The following is a 25,263-nucleotide window of genomic DNA, read 5'->3' as shown; positions in this document are numbered from 1 at the left end:
CTGGGCGCTAGCGGGCGCGCGGGGCGGCCTGGGAGTCGGAAGCGCGGCGCGGAGCCGGGAGAGGAGCAGCGCGGGCCCATGCAGGACGCGGAGAACGTGGCGGCGCCCGAGGCGGCCGAAGAGCGGGCCGAGCCCGCGCGGCAGCAGCCGGCCGCCGAGCCGCCGCCGGAGGAAGAGCCGGCGGGGCCCGGCGCGCCCGAGGCGGCGCGGGTCGAGGACGCCGAGGAGGAGGCGGCGGCCGGGCCAGAGCCCGAGCTGAAGGCCCAGGCGGAGGAGGTGGTCCCCGGTCCGGCCGCGTCTCCGCCGCCCTCCCAGGAGTCCGCGCCGCAGGCCGAGCTTCCCGCCCCCGCGCTGGGCTCTGCCTTGGCGGAGCAGGTCAGCGACCCGCCTGCCGAAGGCCCGGCTCATGCGTCGGCAGAAGAGACTGGCGGACCCGAGGGCAGCGCGGCCGAGGCCGAGCCGCGCGTGGTGGAGAACGGCGAGGCGGATGAGCCCTCCTTCAGCGACCCCGAGGACTTCGTGGACGACGTGAGCGAAGAAGGTGAGGCGCGTGAGCATGGCGGAACCTTCTGGCTGGTTCCCCTGCCTGGGCACAAATCCGGTGAGGGTGTGCGCGAAATTCAGCCAGGCCGGGAGGGGTGCCCGCCTGCAGCTGCTGTCGCTGCGTGCAGCGGGTGTCCGGACCCTGCTCTCTCCTCTCCAGACGGGGGTCGGAGAGCTCTTAGGAGCTTGGTGTGTATGAGTAGTACCAACTGGGGGGCAGAGCCTAGCAGCATGCACCCATTTCCGGGCCCAGTACCCCGGAGCTGACCAACCAGATCTGAGCCGGCCGAAACGAAGGGATAGGTGCTGCAGAACTTGGTGCAGTGTTGTTCTACTAATTTCTTAATAGAATAGTGCCAGGCAGAAAACTGCCAAGTTCTCATCTTCTTTTTTTAAGTCTACAGAGCAGACCATTACTTTTTCAGATTTAATGGCATTTAAATATTTTTAAGCGGCTCCCAGTTACTGTCATCATTGTTTTACAGTTTTTTTTTTTTAAGAGAGAGTGTGAGAGAGAGGGGGACAGAGAGAGAGAGAATTTTAATATTTATTTATTTTTTCTTAGTTCTCGGCGGACACAACATCTTCGTTTGTATGTGGTGCTGAGGATCGAACCCGGGCCGCACGCACGCTAGGCGAGCGCGCTACCGCTTGAGCCACATCCCCAGCCCCTGTTTTACAGTTTTTTGATATAAAAATATTTTAGTGTGAGGAGCAGAGTAAACACCACATACTATGATATAAACACTGTGAGCATCTATTCTGCCACTTTTCCCTGAGGAAGTGTGTCCCTTCAGGTAAACTAGGTTACTAGGATTAATTATAACCCGACTCTTTGTCCAGACCTGTGATTTCTTTAACACACCAACCCCCCCCCACCCCAATATTCTTATTTATTTATTATGGGGTGTTGAGGATCAAACCCATTGCCATCAAGCGTGGGAGCTCCACCTCTAAGCTACAACCCCAGCCTCTAACACACCAGTTTTGTTTTCTAATATTTCTTAGTTATACATGGAAACAATATCTTTATTTTGTTTATTTTTATGTAGTGCTGAGGATTGAACCCAGTGCCTCACATGGGCAAGGCAAATGCTAGGCCACTGAGCCACAGTCCTAGCCCTGTTTTGTTTTTTAATCTAACTTTTGTTTATAGGCTCATTTTGAACCCTTGGTTATTTATTTTGCAGTTGAGTTAAAAAAAAATCATTCTTTAAGACCACCACTCACAGATTGGAGGGGTGTGTGTGTGTGTGTGCGCGCGCGCGCGCCCGCTACCATCATAAGGTCAACCAGGCTGGGTAAAATCCTAGTGGGTTTCTGGGAGCCTGTATGATCCTGATGTTGCAATGTGGTCCATAGGGAAGGGAGGCTGCTTGGTCCTGAGGAGCTATGTATTTTTTAGTGTATGTGTTCTTTTAAAAAAAAAATGTATATACACACACACATATATATATATATATACATACACACACACACACATATATATATATATATAGTGTGGTGTTGGTGCTATACCACTGAGCCACTCCCCTCCCCCAGTCTTAAGGCCGTAGACTGGGAAGGTAAGACCATAGAAGCGTCTCCCTTTAACAAAATGGACTGTTTTTAGGAGGAGTAGTGCAGAGTCTGCCTTGCCCTGATCTTTTTCTTTTTGAGACAGGGTCTCCTAAGTTGCACAGACTGCCCTTGAATTTGGGATCCTCCTGCTTCTGCCTCCTGGATAGCTGGAATGACAGGCCTGTGCCTCAGCTGCACCACTGTTCCACAGTCACATTTTAATCTTTTTTAAAAATTAATTTTTTTTTAGTTATGTTTTGGTGTTGAGGATTAAACCCAGGGGTGCTCAACCACTGAGTCATATCGCCAGCCCTTTTTCACTCTATAGAGACAGGGTCTCACTAAGTCACTTGCCAAGCTGGCTTTGAACTTGGGGTCCTTCCAAGCCACTGGGATTATAGGCATGTGCCATCACACCTGGCTCATTCTTTAATTTTCATCTTCTGTTCTGGCTAAAATTTGAGCCGCCTCTAGAGTTTGGCCATACAAAAATGTGAACAAAATCTCTTAACTTCTAATGTCATCTTCTTTAGTTCATGAAATATTATTTACCTGTATATTTGCTATTTAGTTTTGAAAATTGTTTCTTTTTTTTCTGGAGCCAGATGGGGAATCCAAGAGCCAGGAGTAACCCAACAGTGATCAAGATAGGTCTCCCAATGTGTAGTTACTGCATTTATTCCCTTCCGAAATACGGGCAGATTCTTATAGACTAGGTAGATGCTTTGAGCTTGTGGAAAGGAGGCATAGTTTGTAAAAGCTGAGGTTTTTATTATAAGCCTTGTAAGTTCAGAACCGGCTTAACAGGCCTCCTAATTGTATGGTGAGCATTGCTTTAAAAATAACCCAGAGATTTTACTACAGTGTCTTTTTTTTTTTTTTTTTTAAGAGAGAGTGAGAGAGGAGAGAGAGAGAGAGAGAGAGAATTTTTAATATATATATATATATATTTTTTTAGTTCTTGGCGGACACTGATCTTTGTTGGTATGTGGTGCTGAGGATCGAACCCGGGCTGCACGCATGCCAGGCGAGTGCGCTACTGCTTGAGCCACATCCCCAGGCCCCCCCCCCCACCCTTTTTTTTAAATGCCATTTTAGGGCTGGAGCTGTGGCTCAGTTGGTAGAGTGCTTGCCTGGCATGTGTGAGGCCCTTGATTCAATCCTCAGCACTGCATTTAAATAAATAAATAGATGAATGATAAAAGATCCATTGACAACTGAAAAATATTTTTAAAATTATTGCCATTTTTATATTATTCTCAGTGGTCTTTTTAATTCTGTTTTGAAACCATGATTGTGCTTGGTTCCACTACAGTTTCTACAGTGAAGATTTCTGAGATTGCTGTTTCTCTGAGCTGCCTCTTTTCAGCTTTTTTCCTTTTTGACTAGTCTTCATTTTTGAAATTCAGGTGGTGGTTATTTTTGGGCCAGGGGTTGGTGGGAGGATACTGGGAATTGAACCTGGGTCCTGTGTGTGTTCTCACTGAGCTTCACACCCACCATCAATTACTTTAACTTTTTTTGTGGAAAATTTAAAACATATACAGAAGCTGAGAGAATTCACCTTTAGCTTTTGAGAATGGAATGGAATATTTTATGACATCTGTCACGTTTAGCATGTTGAAATTCTTTTTCTGTGAGGTTACCAGGAATTGAACTCAGGGGCATTCAACCACTACACCACATCCCCAGCCCTATTTTATATTTTTTAAATTTAGAGACAGGGTCTCATTGAGTTGCTTAGTGCCTCACTTTTGCTGAGGCTGCTTTTTGAACCTCAGCCTCCTGAGCTGCTGGGATTATAGGTATGCACCACTGCACCTAACTAGCATGTTGAGATTCTTGAGTATAATAATGAATTAGGGTATAGTGTTCAAACAACTGGAAATATGTATAAGAAGCCATTCTTCAATGATGTTTAAAATTACCTGGTAATCTCATTTTGACTGTATTTGCTGATGTGGTTTCATGTGATGAGTATGCTTTGATAGCAGCTTTAAAAGGTATCTTTATTTTCTAGCTCTTAGTAATTTACTGCTTTCTAGGCACTCTACCTAGGTTTAGTGCTTATATAGAATGCATATTAAAAATATAGAATTTGGGCTGGGGATATAGCTCAGTGGTAGAGCCCTTGCCTTCGGTTCAATCCCTAGGACCACAAAAAATAAATTTAAAAAATATGGGATTTACTTTATTCCATCTGGTACTCAGTTTTACTTCCCTTGTGCCCATCTCCAGCTGGAGGTCAGATATTTTTATTGATGCTGGAGCTTTATGGTCCAAAGGGCTCAGGACCAGAGACAAGAATCACACAAAATAACAGTTGGCAGTGCCCTAGGGTCATTGTGTCACCCACCAGTATGTGGGCTCCAGGCTGCTTTCTGGGACCTGTTTATTTCTCTCTCTGTCTTTTGGCCCTAATACTTTTTACACTCATTTTCTCTTCCATTTCTTTTATTCTGGCTGGCCTTTTTATGGAAATGAATCAGTTCTTCAGCAGAAGTTTGAGGACTGAAGTTTTGGGATTTAAATGCCTGTCTGCCTTAGTACTGTCTTCCAAGAGCCTATTGAGATATTGAAATAATAGGAAGTAGCATTTACTTTTACTCTCTGCCCTTGGTTCCTGGCATACAACTCTTAACCCTGGGATTGCCAATATATTTTTTGTATGCTATTAGGTGACTACTGGCTGGAGATTCCTGAGTAACTTTGAGGTGAGGGTGCTGGTTGCTAGAGGAACAAACTATGTAATCATAGGGAGAAGGGCTGAAGGTTGAGTCCATTAATAGTGGCCAGTGACTTAAACCAGTCATGCAACATAAAGTGTTTTTTGGATTCTATGAGCAGCTCTAGCAGATAGTGCCTGGTGGTGGGCTCTGACTGGAGAGGCAAGATAGGCTTATCGAAATAGTCCCTGACCTGTCTCCTTGTTGGATTCCCTGGTCTAAGGCTGGATAGCTCACCTGCACAGGATAGTAGGCGCTGGTCTGGAACTGGAGGGTGGGAGGAAAGTGGGTGTTCTCCACACATTTATTTCTCTTTTTAATTATTCTCTTAGTTCACTAAAAAGATATTTCTTCCTCCCTAAATTTTCTAGTAATTTGTATTCACTAAAACAAAAGTATTGTGAATATTTCTAGCACCTCAATATTTGCATATTTGCTAAACTCTAACATGAAAAACTTACTTTAGTGTCCTGCGTTGTTGACATTGTCATGGAATTTTGCCCAGTTATTGCTAGAAACCTTTTGAAATCTAGGGATCTAGTATTTGGTCTTCAAGTTTTCTGCCTTGTTTGCATTTTGCATTATTAAAAAAATTTTAAATTACTTTCAGGTCTTCATTATTGCCAGAATCAGAGGATAGATCTTGACTGTTTATAGTATGTACAGTTTTCTTGATTCTTCCATGTTTAAGTTTTTTTTTTTTTTGGTACCAGAGATTCAACACAGGGGTGCTCGACCACTGAGCCACATTCCTAGCCCTATTTTGCATTTTATTTAGAGACAGGGTCTCAAGAGTTGCTTAGTGCCTCGCTTTTTGCTGAGGCTGGCTTTAAACTCTCCATCCTCCTGTCTCAGCCTTCTGAGCTGCTGGGATTATAGACATGAGCCACCAGGACTGGCTCATGTTTAAATCTTGAAGTGAACGGGGTCATGATTTCTTGTGTCATAGTAAAAGCATTTAAATTAGATCATTGATCTCCCTCCCAAACTTGGCAGTCTTTTTAGTAAGCTAATGTATTTTTTGGTTTCAGAAAGTCATTTGACAATTCTTTTACTCACACAGAATTACTTGGCGATGTACTCAAAGATCGTCCCCAGGAAGCAGATGGAATCGATTCGGTGATTGTAGTGGACAATGTTCCTCAGGTGGGGCCTGACCGACTTGAGAAGCTCAAAAATGTCATCCACAAGATCTTTTCCAAGTTTGGGAAAATCACAAATGATTATTATCCTGAAGAGGATGGAAAGACAAAAGGGTAAGTCTGCACTCCTATCATTGAAATGCCATGTGTGTATTTTGGTGTCCACATGATTATAACCTGTTGTGGGAACTCACTGTGAATGCATGCTGCAATAGTGGGCATTCATTTATTTAGGCCACCCCCAGTTGGAAACTCTCAGAAGCTGGATTTTGGTCCTTGGGTCATCATGGAGGTAGAATGAACAAGGTGTCTGTTGTGTTGGCTGCTGACTTGGGAAGAGTCAGAGTCTGATGAGCTTGAAATTGTCCCCCACAGTAGTAACAGGGATAAGGGTTTGGCTGATCTGGATGCTGGCAGAATGTCAAGAAAATTTTACATGTGGAGTTTTATGCTGATATCCTTTTATCCTACATTTTATTTTTTTTTTAAAGTTTTAGATGGACACAATACCTTCGTTTATTTTTATGTGGTGCTGAGGATTGAACCCAGTGCCTCATGTGCCAGGCAAGTGCTCTGGCACTGAACTACAACCCCAGCCTCTTATTCCACATTTAACATCTCTGAAATGGGGTGCTTCTTGCAATCTAGGTGAAATTGTTGCGTCTCTGCTTAATTAGCATTTATTAGTGTTACCAAAAAGAGTGTTTTTTTTTTTTTAAATAACGGTAGTGCAATTGCTTTTTCTGTTCAGAAGTAGATCTTTCATGTTGATAAGTTATATTCTGATTCCTTTTTTATGGTGATGGGGCTAGAACCCAAGCCTTAAAGCACATTAGGTTAACCCTGTGCAACTGACCTAGTCCTCCATGTTGGCAAATTTTAAACACTGTGATACTGTTTTCTATTATGACTTTTCCTGTTTTTTTTTTTTTTTTTAACACAATGTTTTACCATTATAAAAGTCCCCTACCTGTAATCTGTGCAAGTGTGTGCCTCTCTGTTATACCCAGGAGTCAAGATTGTTGAGCTGTGCAGAGTGCCTGCCCATGGTGCACTGGGTGATGTGCTGTGTATGGTCCAGTGTCTGCTGCCAACAGTTTTGGGTAGTTTGTTTACTGCCTCCCAGTCTTGTCAGAGCTTCTCCGTTAGTCTTTCATGTAAATGCCAGCTTTTGAGAGCACAGTCATCTCATGGGAATGAGAAGATGATAAAGTTGTTTTTAAGTAAAGTTTTGAAGTTTTTTTTTTTTTTTTTAAAGAGAGAGGAGAGAGAGAATTTTTAATATTTATTTATTTTTTTAGTTCTCGGCGGACACAACATATTTGTTGGTATGTGGTGCTGAGGATCGAACCCGGGCCGCACGCATGCCAGGCGAGCGCGCTACCGCTTGAGCCACATCCCCAGCCCTGAAGTTTTTAAAACTACCTAGGATAGTTTGTTTCTGGAAAAAATATCAAGTAGAGGTGGTGCTGCTGACGTTTTACATTTTGGGAAGTAGGTTGAAGGATGACTTTTTTGACCAGGAGTTGCTGTGCTACAAGTTTTCTTAAAATGGACATCCTCTGAGGTACTTTGTAACTTTGCAAGTTTTCTTAAAATGAACATCCTCTGAGGTACTTTGTAACTTTGCATAATAGTAGACTTTTAAAAAAAATTGTAGTTGTAGATGGACAGACTGCCTTTATTTTTTTGCGTGCGTGGTGCTGAGGATCAAACCCAGTGCCTCACGCACGCTAGGTAAGTGCTCTGCCACTGAGCTACAGCCCCAGCCTAATAGTAGACTTTTTTAACAGCTTTACTGAGATAGTTTATATCTAGTAAACCTACATCATTTTAAAGTATAAGATTTGGTAAGTTTTGACATAGCTGTACACATCTTGACATCACCAAATGTTTCCTATATTCTTATTATCTTGTCTATAGCTTATAACCCCTAAAGTAGAAACTTTGAATCCTCTAGTTAGGATTTTCATTCTTCTTTGGGAAACTACTTGGCCTGTCAGTTGTACTTGGTTCTTGTTTGACTGCCTAGTGTTTTTTTTATTTTTTAATTTTTTTTGTACTGGGCGTTGAATCCAGGGATGCTTTACCACTGAGCTACATCCCAGCTCTTTTTGTTTTTTCAGTTTGAAACAGGGTCTTGCTAAGTTACTGAGGGCCTCACTAAGTTGCTGCCTTCAAACTTGTGATCTTCCTGCATTAGTCTTCCTAGTTGCTTGTGCCACAGTGTATGACTATAAAAGAGTACACAAGCTGAAATTGTTCTCTTTCACACTTCAGGTATATCTTCCTGGAATATGCGTCTCCTGCCCATGCTGTGGATGCTGTAAAAAACGCTGATGGTTATAAGCTCGATAAGCAGCATACATTCCGGGTTAACCTCTTCACCGATTTTGACAAGTAAGTTTAGACTTGACTGGGGGACATGGACATTGATATGTGCTAGTGTGTGAGTGGTTACCCTTCCTCAGTGGGTGCTACTGCCTTTCAGACCATAGATGTCTTGTTGGTCAAACAAAATGACAGTCATGAGTCTCGACCCCATGCTCTTGTTCAGCAGCTCCCCTAACCAGTCCTAATGCTAGCAGACACTTAATTCCTTCCCTACCTCTGGTGTGGGTTGGGAGGGATGCAGCACTGCCTGGGCTTGCGCTATGTTCTATAACTCTACCCAGTCATCAGTTGTGTGCTGCTCAGCAGTGTCTGTTCTCCAGGTATATGACGATCAGTGATGAATGGGATATTCCAGAGAAACAGCCTTTCAAAGACCTGGTAAGTTGTATAAAACCCATATCTAAATAGTTAAAAGGAATGCTGGATATTTTGATTAGAAGTTAGTTATTCCTTGGCAGTTAAAGATGTTCACAGAGTTTGTTCTCTCTCTAGGAGTTAGTTATAAATAATATTTTTTCTTTGATTAAAAGTAATGCACCAGGGGTTGGGGTTGTGGCCCAATTCTCAGCACTGCATATAAACAAATAAATAAATAAAGGTCCATCAATAACTAATAAAACATTAAAAAAAAGTAACGCACTGTTATTAAATCCCTCTTTTTTTTTTTTTTTTTTTTTTTTTTAAGGGAAACTTACGTTACTGGCTGGAAGAGGCAGAATGTAGAGATCAATACAGTGTGATTTTTGAGAGTGGAGACCGGACTTCGATATTCTGGAATGATGTGAAGGACCCTGTCTCAATTGAAGAAAGAGCGGTGTGTATTTGCAGCCCATGGGTTGGTAGTTATTTTGCAATTCCTTAACAAAGTAGAACTTTGTTTCCATTAGAAAGTAACAAAAGAGCTAGGTGCAGTGGAGTACATAGGTAATCTCAGGAGGCTCAAGCGACCAAAGCAGGAGGATCACAAATTCAAAGCCACCCTCAGCAACCTAGGGAGACACTTTCTTTAAAAAAAAAAAAAATGAAAAAAAGAGCTAGGGATGTGGCTCAGTTGTTGAGCTCCCCTGAGTTCAATTCCCAGTACCAAAAAAAAAAAAAAAAAAAAATTAACAGAAAAGCAAGTGTGTTTTTTTTCCTTTGAGATAACTCTTTTGAGAACAGCTTCTTTTTTTTTTTAATTTTTTTTTTTTTTTTTTGAGAGAGAGAGAGAGAGAGAGAATTTTTTAATCTTTATTTTTTAGTTTTTGGCGGGCACAACATCTTTGTATGTGGTGCTGAGGATCGAACCCGGGCCGCACGCATGCCAGGCGAGCGCGCTACCACTTGAGCCACATCCCCAGCCCGAGAACAGCTTCTTTTATTTTTCTTCCAGCTTTGAAATGAGTCCTGAGAAGTATATGGTAGATTCACTGACCCTACCTTTTTCCACAGAGATGGACAGAGACATATGTGCGTTGGTCTCCAAAGGGCACCTACCTGGCAACCTTTCATCAGAGAGGCATTGCTCTTTGGGGTGGAGAGAAATTCAAGCAAATCCAGAGATTCAGTCACCCAGGGGTTCAGCTCATTGACTTCTCACCTTGTGAAAGGTAAGCTGGTAGCCTTGTTAGCAGCCTTCTATGGTTAATTTTTTTTGTACCTGGAATTGAACCCAGTGGTGCTTAACCACTGAGCCACATCCCTATTCCTTTTTATTTTGATAGGATCTCACTAAGTTGCTTGCTAAGTTGTGTGGCTAGCCTTGAATTTGTAATCCTCTTGCCTCAGCCTTCTGAGTTGCTGGGATTAAAGGCATGAACCACCATGCCAATCTCTAGGGATAATTTTTTTGCAGGGGGCTGGGGTTTACCAGGGATTGAACTCAGGGGCGCTCAACCATTGAGCCCCATCCCTAGCCTTATTTTGTATTTTATTTAGAGTCAGGGTCTCACTGAGTTGCTTAGTGCCTTGCCGTTGCTGAGGCTGGCTTTGAACTCGAGATTCTCCTGTCTCAGCCTCCCAAGCTGCTGGGATTACAGGTGTGTGCCAACGCACTCTGCTCTAGAGATAATTTTTAAAACCTTTTTATCTTGTGGTAATTTCAAACTTAAAAGGAAAATTGTGGGAAGAATACAAAGAACTTCCATGAACTTTTTCTACTGAAATTCTTCAGTTAGCGTTCTGTTACTATTGCTTTGTCATTTTCTCTGTGTGTGTGTGTAAAACTTTTTTTACTTGAGCTTTTTGGGAACATAGCAGTGTGTGTAGTTTAATATTATATAGTTTCCCCTTAAATGTAGTTTCACGTTATTACAGTTTTATTTTCTTGTTACTGTCTTATTTATAAATTAAACTTATCATAGATATGTGGCATAGAAAAGATAAACAAGTATATGTGGTTTGGTATGAGGCTTTAGACATAGTTGCAAACTCTGTACCTAGGCCTGGTTAAGGTGTAAATATTGTGTATGGTAGTTGTGTCTCTGAAGACATCTTTCCCTGTCTTTTGATTTTCATATTGACTTGTTAAGACAGAATCAGATATCCTAAAAACTTTTTTTTTTTAAGAGAGAATTTAATATTTATTTTTTAGTTTTTGGTGGACACAACATCTTTGTTTGTATGTGGTGCTGAGGATCGAACCCGGGCCACACGTATGCCAGGCGAGTGTGCTACTGCTTGAGCCACATCCCCAGCCCCCTAAAAACTCTTTATGTTCTGGATCAGTCTGATTACTTGAGGCATCATTTAACTTATTCAGTCTTATGGTTTTTGTAAGCTAAATTCTGGTGGATATTTCTTAAAATTGATATAATAGTTTTTATGTAGTGTATTTGGAGCACCCAATTAATTCCTAACCATTTTATTTATGTCTGGTACAAAGTAATTGATGTGTCTCATTTCAGCAGCAGTATGTTAAAACTCATAGAGACACTTAGCCTGAGACATAGAGGCATACCAGGCTTTATCTACTGTGAAGCCTTTCTCAGTTCCTTCAGGCAGCTAGTTCCACCTATATTCCTGTAACTTGCCACATTAAGTTATAATTAATTTGTTTACACATTTGTGTAGATCTGCTTGAACAGAGTCTGGGATTTCTCATTCATTATTGGTGAAATGCTTGGATGGTTGGATTCTTTGATTATATAAATTGCAGTGGGAAAAGTCTATTTTTAGTTAAGGGCTTCATCAGTTGCTGTAGTTTAAGGACAGTCTGAAAGATCCAAATAGGGAATTTCATACCTGGTGGTAAAGGTGACACAAGCTGTGATTTTTAAAATTTTTATTTATTTTAAATTTTTTTAGTTGTAGATGGACACAGTATCTTTATTTTATTTATTTTTATGTGGTGCTGAGGATCGAACCCAGTGCATCATTCTTGTGTGGCAAGCACTCTACCACTGAGCTACAACCGCAACCCTCAAGCTGTCATTTTTAATTTGGCTGATTAATCTGGTGTCAGAGCCACACCAGGAAAAGATGCAGTCATTGAAAGCCCTGAAGAAACTGTTTGCCCTGTCTTTCTCAGTCTGCTTGCTTCTGCTTTTCTGCTGCACATTGTGAAGAGGGGGCAGTCTGGTTAGGAAATCTGCACTATGTGTGAACAGGGACCAGGTGTTAGGTAAATAGTTGAGGTTTCCCTTTGGAGGTATACTTGATTTCCTTTATAGGTATATTTGATTTTTGGATCCTGTGTCCATCTGTTCTGCTTAACAGTGGTAAAGATACTGTGAGAATCGCCCACTGCTCCTTCCTCTGGGCCAACCTACTCACGCAGACTCTCATTTGGGGTGTGTGTAGTCTACCCTGTGCTGATCTTGGTGGAGACTCCATTCTTGGGGACTCTTGCACCACCCTGGTACTGAGAGTGGATGAATGCCTCACACCTTTGCAGGCTGGCTTCTCTCCCTCCTTTGAGAATGCTTTTTGAGGGATCAGAGAGCATTCTAGGGGAACATGGTGTGTGGGAACAGTGCTGATCCCTCAAGTCTTGACTGCTTGTTTTGGGTGTTCTATGCCTGTGACTTCCTATAGCTGTCTGTGCTGGAGCTCAGCCTTCAGCCCTCACCAAGGGGAATCACACTCATTGTACACCAAGTCACAACTTCACTGTCTCCTTCTCTTTCAGATACCTGGTGACTTTTAGCCCGCTGATGGACACTCAGGATGACCCTCAGGCCATAATTATCTGGGACATCCTTACTGGGCACAAAAAAAGAGGATTTCACTGTGAAAGCTCAGCCCATTGGCCTATTTTTAAGTGAGTAGATCAGAGCAGTAAACTGTGTGTAGCTGTTTCTTTTTTCATTAAGGTAGCCTGGCACTTCTTTTTTCTTCTTAGGTGGAGCCATGATGGTAAATTCTTTGCAAGAATGACGCTCGATACCCTTAGCATCTATGAAACTCCTGTGAGTGATTTTAAGGATCTCAAAGACAGACTAAGGTGTCTGTTGCTTATAGTTGTCAGTACTCTTGCTCAAGGATATAATGCTTTTCCCTAATCTGGTGTAGTAAAGGGAAGGTGGGGCTCGACACACACCGGGTGCAGGTGCTGTACTCTCCCAGTTTCTCATGTTCTGGATGGAACTCTTGAATGTTTTCTGCCTTGAATTGTGTGCTTTAGGCAGTGGCTTTGGAAGTGTGTGTTTCGCTTTTGGGTAGGGGGGAGGTGGTTTTGCCCTCTTTGCCTATTACCCTTGGTGCTTATACTGTTCCCCAGGTAGACTCAGTGGGTACTTGTTCCCTTTTTAAATAATTACATGTACTATTGAGACATTGGCATGATCTAACTCAATTGTAATCCTCATTGGTTTTTTTTTTTTTGGCAGTCAATGGGTCTTTTGGACAAGAAGAGTTTGAAGATTTCTGGAATAAAGTAAGTAAAAATTTCTGTTAGATTGGTATAAATGTGCTCTGGCTGCTCTAATAAAACATCATAGAGTAGGTGACTTCAACAGAACTGTATTTTTCTCAGTTCTGGAGTCTGAGATACGGGACCTACAGATTTGGTGTCGGTGAGGACTTCCTCAAAGGTGAATGTCTACTCCCTAACCTTGCATCGTGAAAGGGTACTAAGCTAATTCACTAGGGCCCCAGCCTCATGACCAAATAGTCTTGGTCTGTACCTGTTTTTGAACTGGAGACTCTTCAGGTACAGAGGCTTCAGCTTCTTACAGATGAGCATTGGATGAACGATCTTCCCTATTGGTCCAGTGATCTGGGAAGTGGATGTGGTTAGGCACCAGTGAACCACAGCGTGTTCTCATCGTCATGGACAAGCATTTATGTTTTTATTCATCCGAATGCTCTTGCCACTGTAAACTACCCCTAGTCCAAGGATGTTGATATATCTTACTCCTTTTGTGTTTCCATTCTTTGGTATAATTTGGGCTTATAACTAATAATGAAATCAGGACCTGGCTCCCAATAAATATAAAACAGGATTTTGCACATAAAAAGATGTTCTTCAATATAGAGGAGCTCACAGATTGTTTGTTAAAAATAGCCACTTTATGGGGAAATTTATAGGGTAGAGGGATTTACGCCAATTCTTCAAGTTTTGACTTGGGTGCTTTCCCCTTTTGCACCTTAATTAACCTTTAAATTTCATGGGGCTGGGGATGTGGCTCAAGCCGTAGCGCGCTCGCCTGGCATGCGTGCGGCTGGGGTTCGATCCTCAGCACCACATACCAACAAAGATGTTGTGTCCGCCGAGAACTAAAAAATAAATATTAAAATTCTCTCTCCTCTCTCTCTCGCTCTCTCGCTCTCTCTCTCTTTAAAAATAAATAAATAAGTAAATTTCATGTAGCTAGATCCATTAGCCTAAAATTAATTTTACTTGCCTTGTAGCAGCAGTACTTGGTGGCTAAAAGTGTGGGAGTCAAGCTCCTATGTGACAGTGAGTAGGATTAGTAACATCTGTTTTTCTTACAGTCAAAATGAGTGTAACAAAGCCTCAGGGTTATAAGGACAGCTAGACTTCACACAGAGTACCTGCAACAGTCTGGAATGTGCTGTGTGTGGTGAACTAGGTATCAGATTAGTGTTAGCTGGTCCATATGCTAGTGTAGCTTTTACAGAGTGAGTTGTGTTCTTTCCTTTTTCAGTTTTATAATAATTTAGTTTTTGTATAACATTTTATTTTCTTTGTCCTGTAGAGACTTTTCTTGGTCTCCTGGTGGTAACATAATAGCCTTTTGGGTCCCTGAAGACAAAGACATTCCAGCCAGGGTAACCCTGATGCAGCTTCCTACCAGACAAGAGATCCGAGTTAGGAATTTGTTTAATGTTGTGGACTGCAAGCTGCATTGGCAAAAAAATGGAGATTATTTGTGTGTTAAAGTAGATAGAACTCCAAAAGGAACCCAGGTAAGTGGACATCAGAGGGAATAGGTTGTTCCTTGTACTTGGTTGTGAACTAGTTGGTCTTTTTTTTGGAGGATGTTAGCAGGATTTTTTATTGTTTAGATTTTGGGATTATTTTCAGCCCCACTTCATACTGAAAGTAGTTAGCTGACATACTTTAGTAAGAACTCTTTGACACAGTCTACCTGAGAAATATAACTTCTTTTCTCCATGAAATAACTTTCTAGTCTGTATTTATTATCTTTGACATGGAAACTCTGAGGAGATGGAGGTTTTAGTGTTTTGGTTTTTTGTATCAGGGATTGAACCACTTAACCACTGAGCCACCTCTCTTGTCAACCCTTTTTAAATTGTATGTTGAGACAGGGTCTCATTAAATTACTTAGGGCCTTGCTAAATTGCTGAGACTGGCTTTGAACTCATGATTCACCTGCCCTCAGCCTCTCAAGTTGCTGACATTACTGGCATGTGCCACTGTGCCCAGCGAGGCTTTATGCTTTTAAGCCTGTTCTGTTTTATTTTTAAATACAGAAAACATTTTCTTTACATAGTTCCATACCCAGATTTTTTATTTGTACCATTTTATTATTTGCCTTATCAAATAAATTACCTGAATTTTCCTTTTAGTGGAATTATTCACCTTCCCTTTCCATTAATTTCCCCCTTTTAATTTTATTAGTAGTTGAATAACTATTTAAAACATTGTATTGCTTATTTTATTGTTTTGAGGGCAACATTTGTTTTCATGAATCATGTAATCAATATTCAAGGTAGTTCTCCTTTATTGAGACATAGAATCTTATCCTCATATAAGATAAGATTGGCTAGGCATGCCTGAGTAACTGTAATTCAGGAGAATATCAGATTTCTAGGAAGGACAGTAATGGAATTAGAAAAGAGTTCACAAAATGTCAGTAATGATAATGTCTTGGAGAAGGTTGTATATGAGATTTGAATTAGGAAAAAATAATCTCTTTAATATACAAGAAACAAATTTGATAAAACCATCTGGATTACAGGAAAGTTGAATGTAGCTTTTTTATTCATTATTACCCATATGATAATAAAGGGGGGGTAGTTGTAAGTTAGTTAGAATTAGGAAATATTTAGTACACATCTGGAACTTCTTTGCCTGAGAGAGTGTACAAAGAGGATCAACAAAAGCTTGAATAAATCCATGAATGACAGACATGGTTGGGTATGAAGGCCAAGTTCAGGGCGTGCTCCTCATCTCTGAGCCTTGAAGTAGCAAAAGGTCACCATCAAAGTCATTAATTTTTTTTTTCTTAAGGTGCAGTTAAGGGGCTGGGGATGTGGCTCAAGTGGTAGCGCGCTCGCCTGGCATGCGTGCGGCCCGGGTTCGATCCTCAGCACCACATACCAACAAAGATGTTGTGTCTGCCGAGAACTAAAAAATAAATATTAAAAATTCTCTCTCTCTCTCTCTCTCTCTCTCTCTCTCTCTCTCTCTCTCTCTCTCCCTCTTTAAAAAAAAAAAAAAGAAAAGGTGCAGTTAACACGATACATGATAAAACTCACCTTTTAGTGGTAAGCCAGTTCAGTGGCTTTTAGTATATTTACAAGGTCATATAGCCACCACTGTTAATTCTAGACCATTCTCTTCACTCAGAAGAGAAACTCTGTACCCATTAGCAGTTACTCTCCATATCCCTCCTCACTCAGGACATCTGGTAATCTACCTTCTGGCTCTATGGATTTTCCTATTTTGGATACTTTCCACAGTCTGTTCTTCTGTGTCACATCTTTTATTTCACATCTTCACAGTTCATCCATTTTGGCATAGATGAGAATATGTAAGCATCCATTCTTGTTTATGACTGAATAATACTTCATTCATGTACACTTTTGGATATTGCCTGTGGTGAGTAGTGTAGTGCCCTGCTTTTGGACATACTGCTGCTTAAAGATCATGGTGCAGATTGTTCCACTGTATCAATGTAATTTGGTCTCTGTTAGTGGACCTTAAAGGGCACTTGGGAACTTCTTTAAACAAGCCACAGTGAGTATACCCTCAGGGTAGTTAGAGTCAGCACAGGTCTCCACTGTTCTCTGCTGCATTTGTGCCAATTTATACTCATAAGCATCAGGCACCCTTCTTCATGGGAGAATTTTAATCCCATCAGTTGTTTGGGAGTGGTTTACTAGTTGTAAGAATTTATTCTTTTATTAAATTCTTTAAGTCTTTTTTTCCTGCTTTCAATTTCCAGAATGTCACCCCTCCCTTTTTTTTTTTTTTTTAATCAGGGTGTTGTCACAAATTTTGAAATCTTCCGAATGAGAGAGAAACAGGTACCAGTGGATGTGGTTGAGATGAAGGGTAAGCTTCATTTTATTGTCTTGTGGTGGGATTGGCCTCCTGTACTGTTTTGTTCTTGACTTCTGCAGCGTTCAGCTGACCCCCTAAGCAATTGTAAAGGGTGTACTTGCTCTGTGAACAGCAATCTCTAGACCTGAGCACGTGGAATTGCAGTGGCTTTTGTCCTTTTCAACAAAAAACAGCCTTTAGGTTTTATAAATGCTGGTTAAAGTTGCCCCACTTTTTCCCCCCACACCTCTGTGATCTGTAGCACAGGAGCCAGGAGGTGTAGTTGTTTTCATAGTTAGAAGAGAACGTGTGAAGAATGGGTTTTCATTCCACATTTAAGACGAATCACAAGTGGTGTCTCAGAAAATAAAAGTAGTTCTTGATCTAACAAGAGGCAAGCCTTGTTTTTGTTTTTTGTAATCTTAAAGAATATATATGTATCTGATTTCTTTAATGAGTTTCCTTTTTACTTTTTGGTGTATAAAGGGTCACTTTACCATGGAGTTATACCTCCAGTCTTCTGTTTTTATTTTTACTTTTTTTATGTGGTGGTGCTGGGGATTAAACCTAGGGCCTTGTTTATGCGAGGCAAGCACTCTACCAATTGAGCTTATCCCCAGCCCTATTTTTAATTTTGAAACAGTGTCTCACTAAGTTTCTGAGGCTGTTCTTGAACTTGTGATATTTACAAAGCTAACTTTATTTCCCTTACTTAAGATTTGACGTTTGAGGGCTTGAGTTGTGGCTCAGTGATAAAGCGCTTGCGTTGCACGAGCAAGGCCCTGGGTTCAATCCTCAGCACCACATAAAAATAAATAATAAAGATATTGTGTTCATCTACAACTAAAAGATATTTTAAAAAAAAGAGTAGACGTTTGACTCGTGTGTGTATCTTTGTGTGTATACTGTGGTCTCTGAGGTTGCGAGCAGCAATAGTCAAAATAAGGAATCTAACATGAATTCCCACTGTGTATGTTCCCAGTGAATAATTATCCATGTTTCACTGTTAATGAAAACCTGGCTTGTAATAGGGTTCCTTACTGTCACAAACAGTGCTGGGAAATTACTATGTGTTCTGTTTTGTTGTTGTTGTTCTTCCATGAACAAAAGGAGAAAATACAGAAATGAGAAAATGGTGAAATGTGGCCATTGTGTCAGGGCAGAAAAGTCATAAGATTCTGCTGCAGGGGACTGGGGTTGTAGTTCAGTGGTAGATCACTTACCTTGCATGCATGAGGCACTGGGTTTGAATCTCACCACATAAAAATTAATAAATAAAGATATTGTTTCCATCTACAACTAAAAAAAAAATGATTCTGCTGCAGGTCTAGCATTGAGTATAGGAAGGGGGTGCCCTCAGGCCCACCAGACATTGGCCAGACCCACTGTGGGTGTGAGTCTTAGGAAAGCAAGAGCTTCTGGGATGGAGGATGAGTTTCACCTAAAGCATCTCATGCAAATTAGATCAGCTTCTTGTGTCGCTTATGATGAAGTCTTGTGCTGCCCAGGGTGGCCTGGAACTCCTGGGCTCAAGTGACCTTTCTGCCTCAGCCTTAGAGTGCTGGGCTCCAGGCATGCACCACTGGGTTCAGCTAAGTCTGTTGCTTTCAGCTTCTGTAATAGTTGCCTTTTCTTGCTGTCACTTGTTCTGTGGGCCTTTTAGTAAATTTTAAGAACTTTGGGGGCTTTTAATCTGGTTGAATAGTTAACATCTTAACTGATTAGAATGTTCTCGTAAATGATCACAAAGGATGCTAACTTTTTTATTGATTATAGAAACCATCATAGCCTTTGCCTGGGAACCTAATGGCAGCAAGTTTGCTGTGTTACATGGAGAAGCTCCACGGATATCTGTCTCTTTCTACCATGTGAAGAGCAATGGGAAGATTGAGCTTATTAGTAAGTGGCCTGGCCCATCTTGGGCCTCCTTTCCTTGACAGATGAGCGTAGGTGATAGGATTTGGTTTTTGCCAAGAGTGAGTGGTGTACTGAACTGGGCACACTTCTGAGCAGGCCTGAGTTTGATGTAAATAAGGCAGCCATGGTTCAGGTGATGTGTATTTATTAGTAAGGCTGAGAGTCTTCGTGGGAGGGAACTTCATGACCACAGGGCCTAAGCTTCTGTGACCCTGGCTTTTTTTATAACTTGGGTTTTCTCAGACCCCATCTTCTTTCATTGGTCTGAGTGAAGTTATATTTTGTCCTTTTATAGCTGGGTGTTTCAGGGGGGGTCACTTGATTGCATACATGTGCATGTCACTTGGCCTTCGGGGTCCTTCTGACCCAAGGCCTGTCATGTCTCTGATCACCTGATGGGTACCATGAGCCGGAATGATGAACATTTTCAATAAGGGCAATTTTTTGTCGATTGCCTTCTGAAATTAAAAAAAAAATTTTACACATATATAATTTTTATATATGTATATAATGTCCTATGTATAATGTTCTACACCTAAAAAGAACTCTTGTGCTCTTTTTCTTCTTTTTTTTTTTTAAAGTATAGATCGCATCTTAGATGCACCTAAATGATGGATTTTCTAAAATTGTTTTTCAGAGATGACCAGATGGTATGATGTGTGTGTGAATTCTGTATGAGTCCGTTTTTATCAGACCTAGCCTAGAGCAGTAATGATGTATCTGGGCTGTAGAACCATGCATAGGCTCCTCATAGGCACCTCCTTTCCTTTCAGAAGTGTTCGACAAACAGCAGGCAAACACGATCTTCTGGAGCCCCCAGGGGCAGTTCGTTGTGCTGGCTGGTCTGAGGAGGTGGGTCCAGCAGTCCTGGTTTTGTATCTGCACCCTGACCCAGGTCTGTGGGTTGTAGCAGGCTCTATGTCCCTTGTCTCTTGCTTAAGAGATGAAATGCTATCGTTGAATTGTGTCACTGTCCCAAACTTGGGTGAGATCAGGCAGATTTTATGGATGGGTATGAACATCCTTCTGTGATTGAGCAAGGGACCTTCCCAGCAATCCAGTTACCCTCATGTGAAGTCCCACATCTTCTAGCATGACTGCTATTTAATTAGATAGCTGTGAGATTATCTTTTAGCAATGAGAACTTTTCAATGTCTCTTTTCCCTCACTTCCCTACCATACCAGTTGAATATTTAGAAATAGTAAAGATATTTAGCATTTTACACCTCAGTTAAAAGAACATCAGTTTGTTGCTTAATTCCCTTGCTATTGCAAAGAGGAGTTGTTACTCAACTTGGGGAGGTGTGGTTAACCTTGGTGCACTTTTTTTCAGAAACAGTAGCATAATGCCCCACAACCAGCAGTGGTCAGTTGGCTTCTGGTCTCTGCATATTGCCCTGGCCCTCATGCCCCTCAGAGCAAGAAAGTGGGAATGAATATATGGAGCCTGACTGCTGTGTGTTGTCTCTGCAGTATGAATGGTGCCTTAGCATTTGTCGACACTTCGGACTGTACTGTCATGAACATTGCAGAGCACTACATGGCCTCTGACGTTGAGTGGGATCCAACTGGGCGCTATGTGGTCACTTCTGTGTCCTGGTGGAGCCATAAGGTAGGGGCTGTGAAGCCTCAGCAGGAGAACCAAACTGACTGTTTGGGGACCTTAAGAAAAAAGAGCGTTGTGCCTTTCCCGTCCCATCAGAGAACATTGGCATTCTTATTTTTAATTTTTTTTTTAATGTTCTTTGTAGTTGTATACGGACACAATACCTTTATTTTTTGTTTATTTATATGTGGTGCTGAGGATCAAACCCAGGGCCTCAGATGTGTGAGCAAGCACTCTACCACTGAGCCACAACCCCAGTCCCTTATGTTCTGTCTTTGACAAAAGAGCTAAGGTTGGTGTCAGTGAAAGGAGGATTCAGGGATTGTAGAAAAGGTGGAGCCTGGCACAGGAGCAACATCTGGGGAGAGTCATATCCTAGGCCTGGGATTCTGGAGAAGGGTGAGATTGTGTTACTCACACGCCTTTTGGGGGAGAGTAGTATGGAGGTACATCCGAGCTGAGCAGTTTCCTCTGGAGTCTCACAAAAGATTCATAACCTGAGGACTTTTCAAGGGAGTGTTTCTCCCTGCAGGGCCAGTCTGCAAGAGTTCAAGTACATCTCCCCACCTCAAGTTCATTGTGCCAGGTCTTCCAAGAACTTCTCTTTGTATTTAATCAGTCTCTTGTTGGTGTATGAACATCTGACCTGATCGTCACAGATGGAACCTTTGTGATCAAATGGGGTGATTCTGTTTAGTGAGGCAACAAACTGGTAGGAACACCAACTTCCCAGATCTCTCTGGGAACAGTGTCTTGAGTCACAGTCTCTGTGTTTAGATTAGAGTGCCTGGTCAAGGCCCATGTCCAGACCTGTTCAGCTGTCACCACAATAAGGCCTACCTTCACACCTACTTAAGATCCTTATAAACTGCTGGCCACTGTTCTAGATAACTCACTTAGCTAAAGAGTAATGAGGCAGTGAGGAGTCATACCAACACATGAGCTAAGGCACTGCATCCTGCATTAAGGAATGAAAAAACAATGTGGCTGGTGGTAGGTGACTTGCATTCTGGGGCAAGTTCCTTATTGCAGTAGGAATAAACAGGCTTATGCTTTCCTAAGTACTCTATAAGCTGTGTTCTGCAGTTCATCTGTCTCGTTTGTTCACTGTCTTGTTTACCCCTGCTGAGGGGCCCTTGTTTTTTTCCCTATTGGATCTCAGATACCCAGAATGTCATTGTGCAGCTGCCAAGGTTGCTATTATGTGCAGTGAAGGTTCCAGGGTCTTTTGTCTCCCTGCTGGAGCAGTGACTCACAGCACACACTGTCTTGTAGGTGGACAACGCTTACTGGCTGTGGACATTCCAAGGACGCCTTCTGCAGAAGAATAATAAAGATCGCTTCTGCCAGCTGCTGTGGAGACCACGGCCCCCCACACTTCTCAGCCAGGAACAGATAAAGGTGTGGGGTCTCTTGAGCTTCAGTGGAAGCAGTGTGGCCCTGTTTTTTCCCCATGATTGTGGAGGTGGTGGTGGAGGGTAGAAACAGGATATTTCTGGACAGGCCTTTGAAGAGATTCAAGAACAGTGGGGACTAAATGGAAAAGAATAGTTTCAGGATTCTCAACATAAATTTCCAGGTTGTTTAAGGAAATTCCGCATTAACTGGAAGGGGTGAACAGAAATGCTAGGAGCTGTTAACAATCTGTGGGATTAGGAGAAACACATCTGGGATTTACATAATTGTTAAGTAGGTCAGTGGTATTAGACCAACACTAAAGAGAATAGAAATCCCTGGAAAAAGTCACTCAGAATGAAGTGAAAGGGAAACCATGGTGTTCCTCGTTGCCCCAGGTGACTCGCTCTAAAATCACTGAGCGTTGTTTCATGTTGGCAAATTTGAAGGCTGCGTTTGTGGTTTTTGCTTTAAATGTTAAACCCTGAGTGACTTGTTTTTGTTTCAGCAAATAAAAAAGGATCTGAAAAAATACTCCAAGATCTTTGAACAGAAGGACCGTTTGAGCCAGTCAAAAGCATCAAAGGTAAGCCTCACTCTGAAAACTGAGGGGAATGCCAAAGCTGCCATGGCACTGGAGAACCAGTGTGGGTGTAGGGGAGGGTGTGCTACTGGTCTCCATGGGACAGATGGGGGCGCTGCTCCTCCCCCGGACCATTGACCTGTTCTGGGGCAAGGCAAGGGGGTAGGCCAGCAACATTGAGTTTGGTGTCCACCTTGACCCTGTTGCTGGCTGCTTTTTCAAATATAGGGTCGGGGAGAGGGACAGGAAGAACACTGGGAACTGACATATTCCTTGCGGGAAGAGTTCTGTGTAAATGGAGTGGTGGGTACATCGCTCAGTAGGATGCAGGCTGCTTGTGGCAGAAAGCTTTCACTTAGGTTAAACAAAAGCACATGAAGATGAGTTCTGTTAATTCTGTGACTTTCCACTTACCTGTACTTAGGAATTGGTGGAGAGGAGGAGAACCATGATGGAAGATTTCCGGAAATACCGAAAAACGGCCCAAGAACTCTACATGAAGCAGAAAAATGAACGTCTAGAACTGAGAGGAGGTAACAAAGGTTCTGAGGGTGTCCAGCAGTGGAGAGGGCTTCCCAGCCCATGGGTGGTGTGACTCCTTAGTGCAGTGCCTCTCTCCTACGCCAGGCTGTGGCTGTAGCTTCCGCAGCTGCCGGTGAGCATCTATGATCCAAGGGTCAGCACACTTTGTCCTCTCAGGGGTGGACACTGACGAGCTGGACAGCAACGTGGATGACTGGGAAGAGGAGACCATTGAGTTCTTTGTCACTGAGGAGGTGATTCCTCTTGGGAACCAGGAGTGACCTGAGCACTGTGTGGTAAGACTGTCCTTGCTGTTTTGTTGCCCCATGTTAGAAAATGTTGTGTTGAAGGTGGGTGGAGTGGGCCTCAGGGTCAGCCAAGACTGTGTGTGTGGAATGTGAAGAGCAAGTTCAGAGCTGCTCTACGGACCTGACAGAACACCTGGTCAGTTAGGAGAAGATGTCATGAGACACCTTGGATTATGAATAAGGTTGATGGGAAGAGACAGAAGTCCAGCCTGACCATCTCTGGAGGGCTTTGCTAGTGGACAGCCTCAGGGTGCCCACAGGAAGAAGAGTTGGGCACAGCAGCTGTGACTCCCTATGTCAGTCACTGTCAGTTCTGAGACAGAACTGCTCAGTGACTGTCTGTTGTCCTCACTTCATGGCTGTCTAGGAGCAGGAGTATTAAGCCACACAGTTCCTTTGTGCTTGGGTGCTTTGTGGCTACCTGCAGTGGGCCATGGACTCAAAGGATGGTGTTTGCGCTGGGAGCTACCAAGGGGCCTGCTCGGCCGGGAGGGCAGCGGCACCTCCTGTGGTTCACCTGTCCCTTTGTTGCAGCATCACCACATCGTGCCCTGAAGCGGAGGCCACCCTTTTGCAGAAAGCCTGCACAACTCTGAATCTGCACCTGTGCTCTCTCTCACTCTGGGCTGTGAACGCACCTGGGATTCTTCCATCCTGACACTTTTTTGTGCCTTTAAACCCCTGGTGTGCACAGTGGGGAGGTTTCGAGGCACTGCTTTGGTTTTTCTCATCTGGATTTGTCAACCACCAGTGGTTGCCGAGCAAGACTCGCAGCAGTGCTCCTGTCGTCTCCTTTCCTCCTGCGGTGGTGTTCCAGGGGTTCCACCTGCTGCTGAGCTGGGTTTTAGTTCAAGGGCTCACTATTCTCTATGTGGGCCAGTGTTGGGTGCGTCCTGGTGACTGGCAGGGGGACAGCATACTGCCTGTGTCCCACCTAGCTCAGAGGTGCCATGGCCGTGGACTCCGTGGTGCAGGTGTGGCAGGTTCTCTCAGCAGGTTGAATGTGGAAATAAAGCAACCCTGTATGAAAACGCTGTCTTTTCTCCTCTTTGCATGTAGGTAAGCGCCTTGACTCTGGTGCCTCTGTTCCCCTTCTCCCAGGACTAAGGGTCTGTAGCCAGGCCTGGTGCCCGCAGGGGAGCTGGCAGTCAGTCACTCCACACATACACTTGGCTTGCAGGGATCCTGATGGCAGTTCGGAGAACCCAGGCTCCTACCCACTCTGCTGCCTTTCCAGCCATGAGTTGGTCCAGTGGGTCCAAAATAGTTTCTTCATTCTATGGAAAAAAAAAAAAAAAAGTGCATGTCATTTCTGAGAACCCTTTAGTCTTTCTGGAGTTAGAAAGTTTGTATTGAGTGCATCAGTTCAGCCACTGTGATGTCACAATATTTACTTTTACTATTGAGAAGGGAGTGAACAGATCCCTGTGGCTTCAGTCATTTTCTCTGTAGTGTCTTGCCACCCGTCTGTGCCTTGTGATATTGCATTCTCTCCCACCTCCTTCCCTGCATCTCACAGAGCCTGAAGTTGTGCTAAAATAGCAGGACACACGGGAGGGGCTTTCTAGGATCCACAGCCATGCAACATCTGCAAATCTAAGGCATACTTGAGATGGCAGGATAGGCTGATCTACAGGCAGGTACAGAGGCCAAGTACTGCCCTTGAGACACTCAGTTGGCCCCTGAGAGGTTGCTGCCTGGTCCCAAGCTCCTAGCTGAGTGTCCTCAGGAGTGAGGCTGTGCCCCAAGCTTATCTGGCCTGTCATGGAGGCTCCAGGGTGACTGACTGGGTTTCCCTGGGGCATGGAAGGGGCTTTGTACCTTTCCTTTCTTGTGAGACTTCCTCTCCAGGTTTCTCTAGATTCTGTCACTGTTATAGTCCTGCCATGTCTC

General features: G+C 43.0%; 1 protein-coding gene across 1 annotated transcript; it reads left to right on the top strand.

Annotated features, from left to right (window-relative positions):
* Positions 1 to 24,401, top strand: EIF3B (eukaryotic translation initiation factor 3 subunit B). The gene is made up of 19 exons (XM_081298410.1): positions 1 to 541; positions 5,893 to 6,085; positions 8,252 to 8,371; positions 8,686 to 8,743; positions 9,051 to 9,179; positions 9,797 to 9,954; positions 12,474 to 12,605; positions 12,687 to 12,753; positions 13,174 to 13,220; positions 14,506 to 14,716; positions 16,979 to 17,051; positions 18,816 to 18,938; positions 19,730 to 19,808; positions 20,430 to 20,568; positions 21,838 to 21,963; positions 22,466 to 22,543; positions 22,965 to 23,073; positions 23,240 to 23,358; positions 23,905 to 24,401. Exons 1-18 carry the CDS (start codon positions 79 to 81, stop codon positions 23,341 to 23,343), a joined length of 2,409 nt encoding a protein of 802 aa, XP_081154536.1. The 5' UTR covers positions 1 to 78; the 3' UTR covers positions 23,344 to 23,358; positions 23,905 to 24,401.
* The last annotated feature ends 862 nt before the right edge of the window (positions 24,402 to 25,263 follow it).

The sequence above is a fragment of the Spermophilus citellus genome (genome assembly GCF_964194105.1).
Source record: "Spermophilus citellus genome assembly, chromosome: 6".
Lineage (NCBI taxonomy): Eukaryota > Metazoa > Chordata > Mammalia > Rodentia > Sciuridae > Spermophilus > Spermophilus citellus.
The sequence above is the reverse complement of the archived record's forward strand: the minus strand, read 5'-3'. Positions and strand labels throughout refer to the sequence as shown.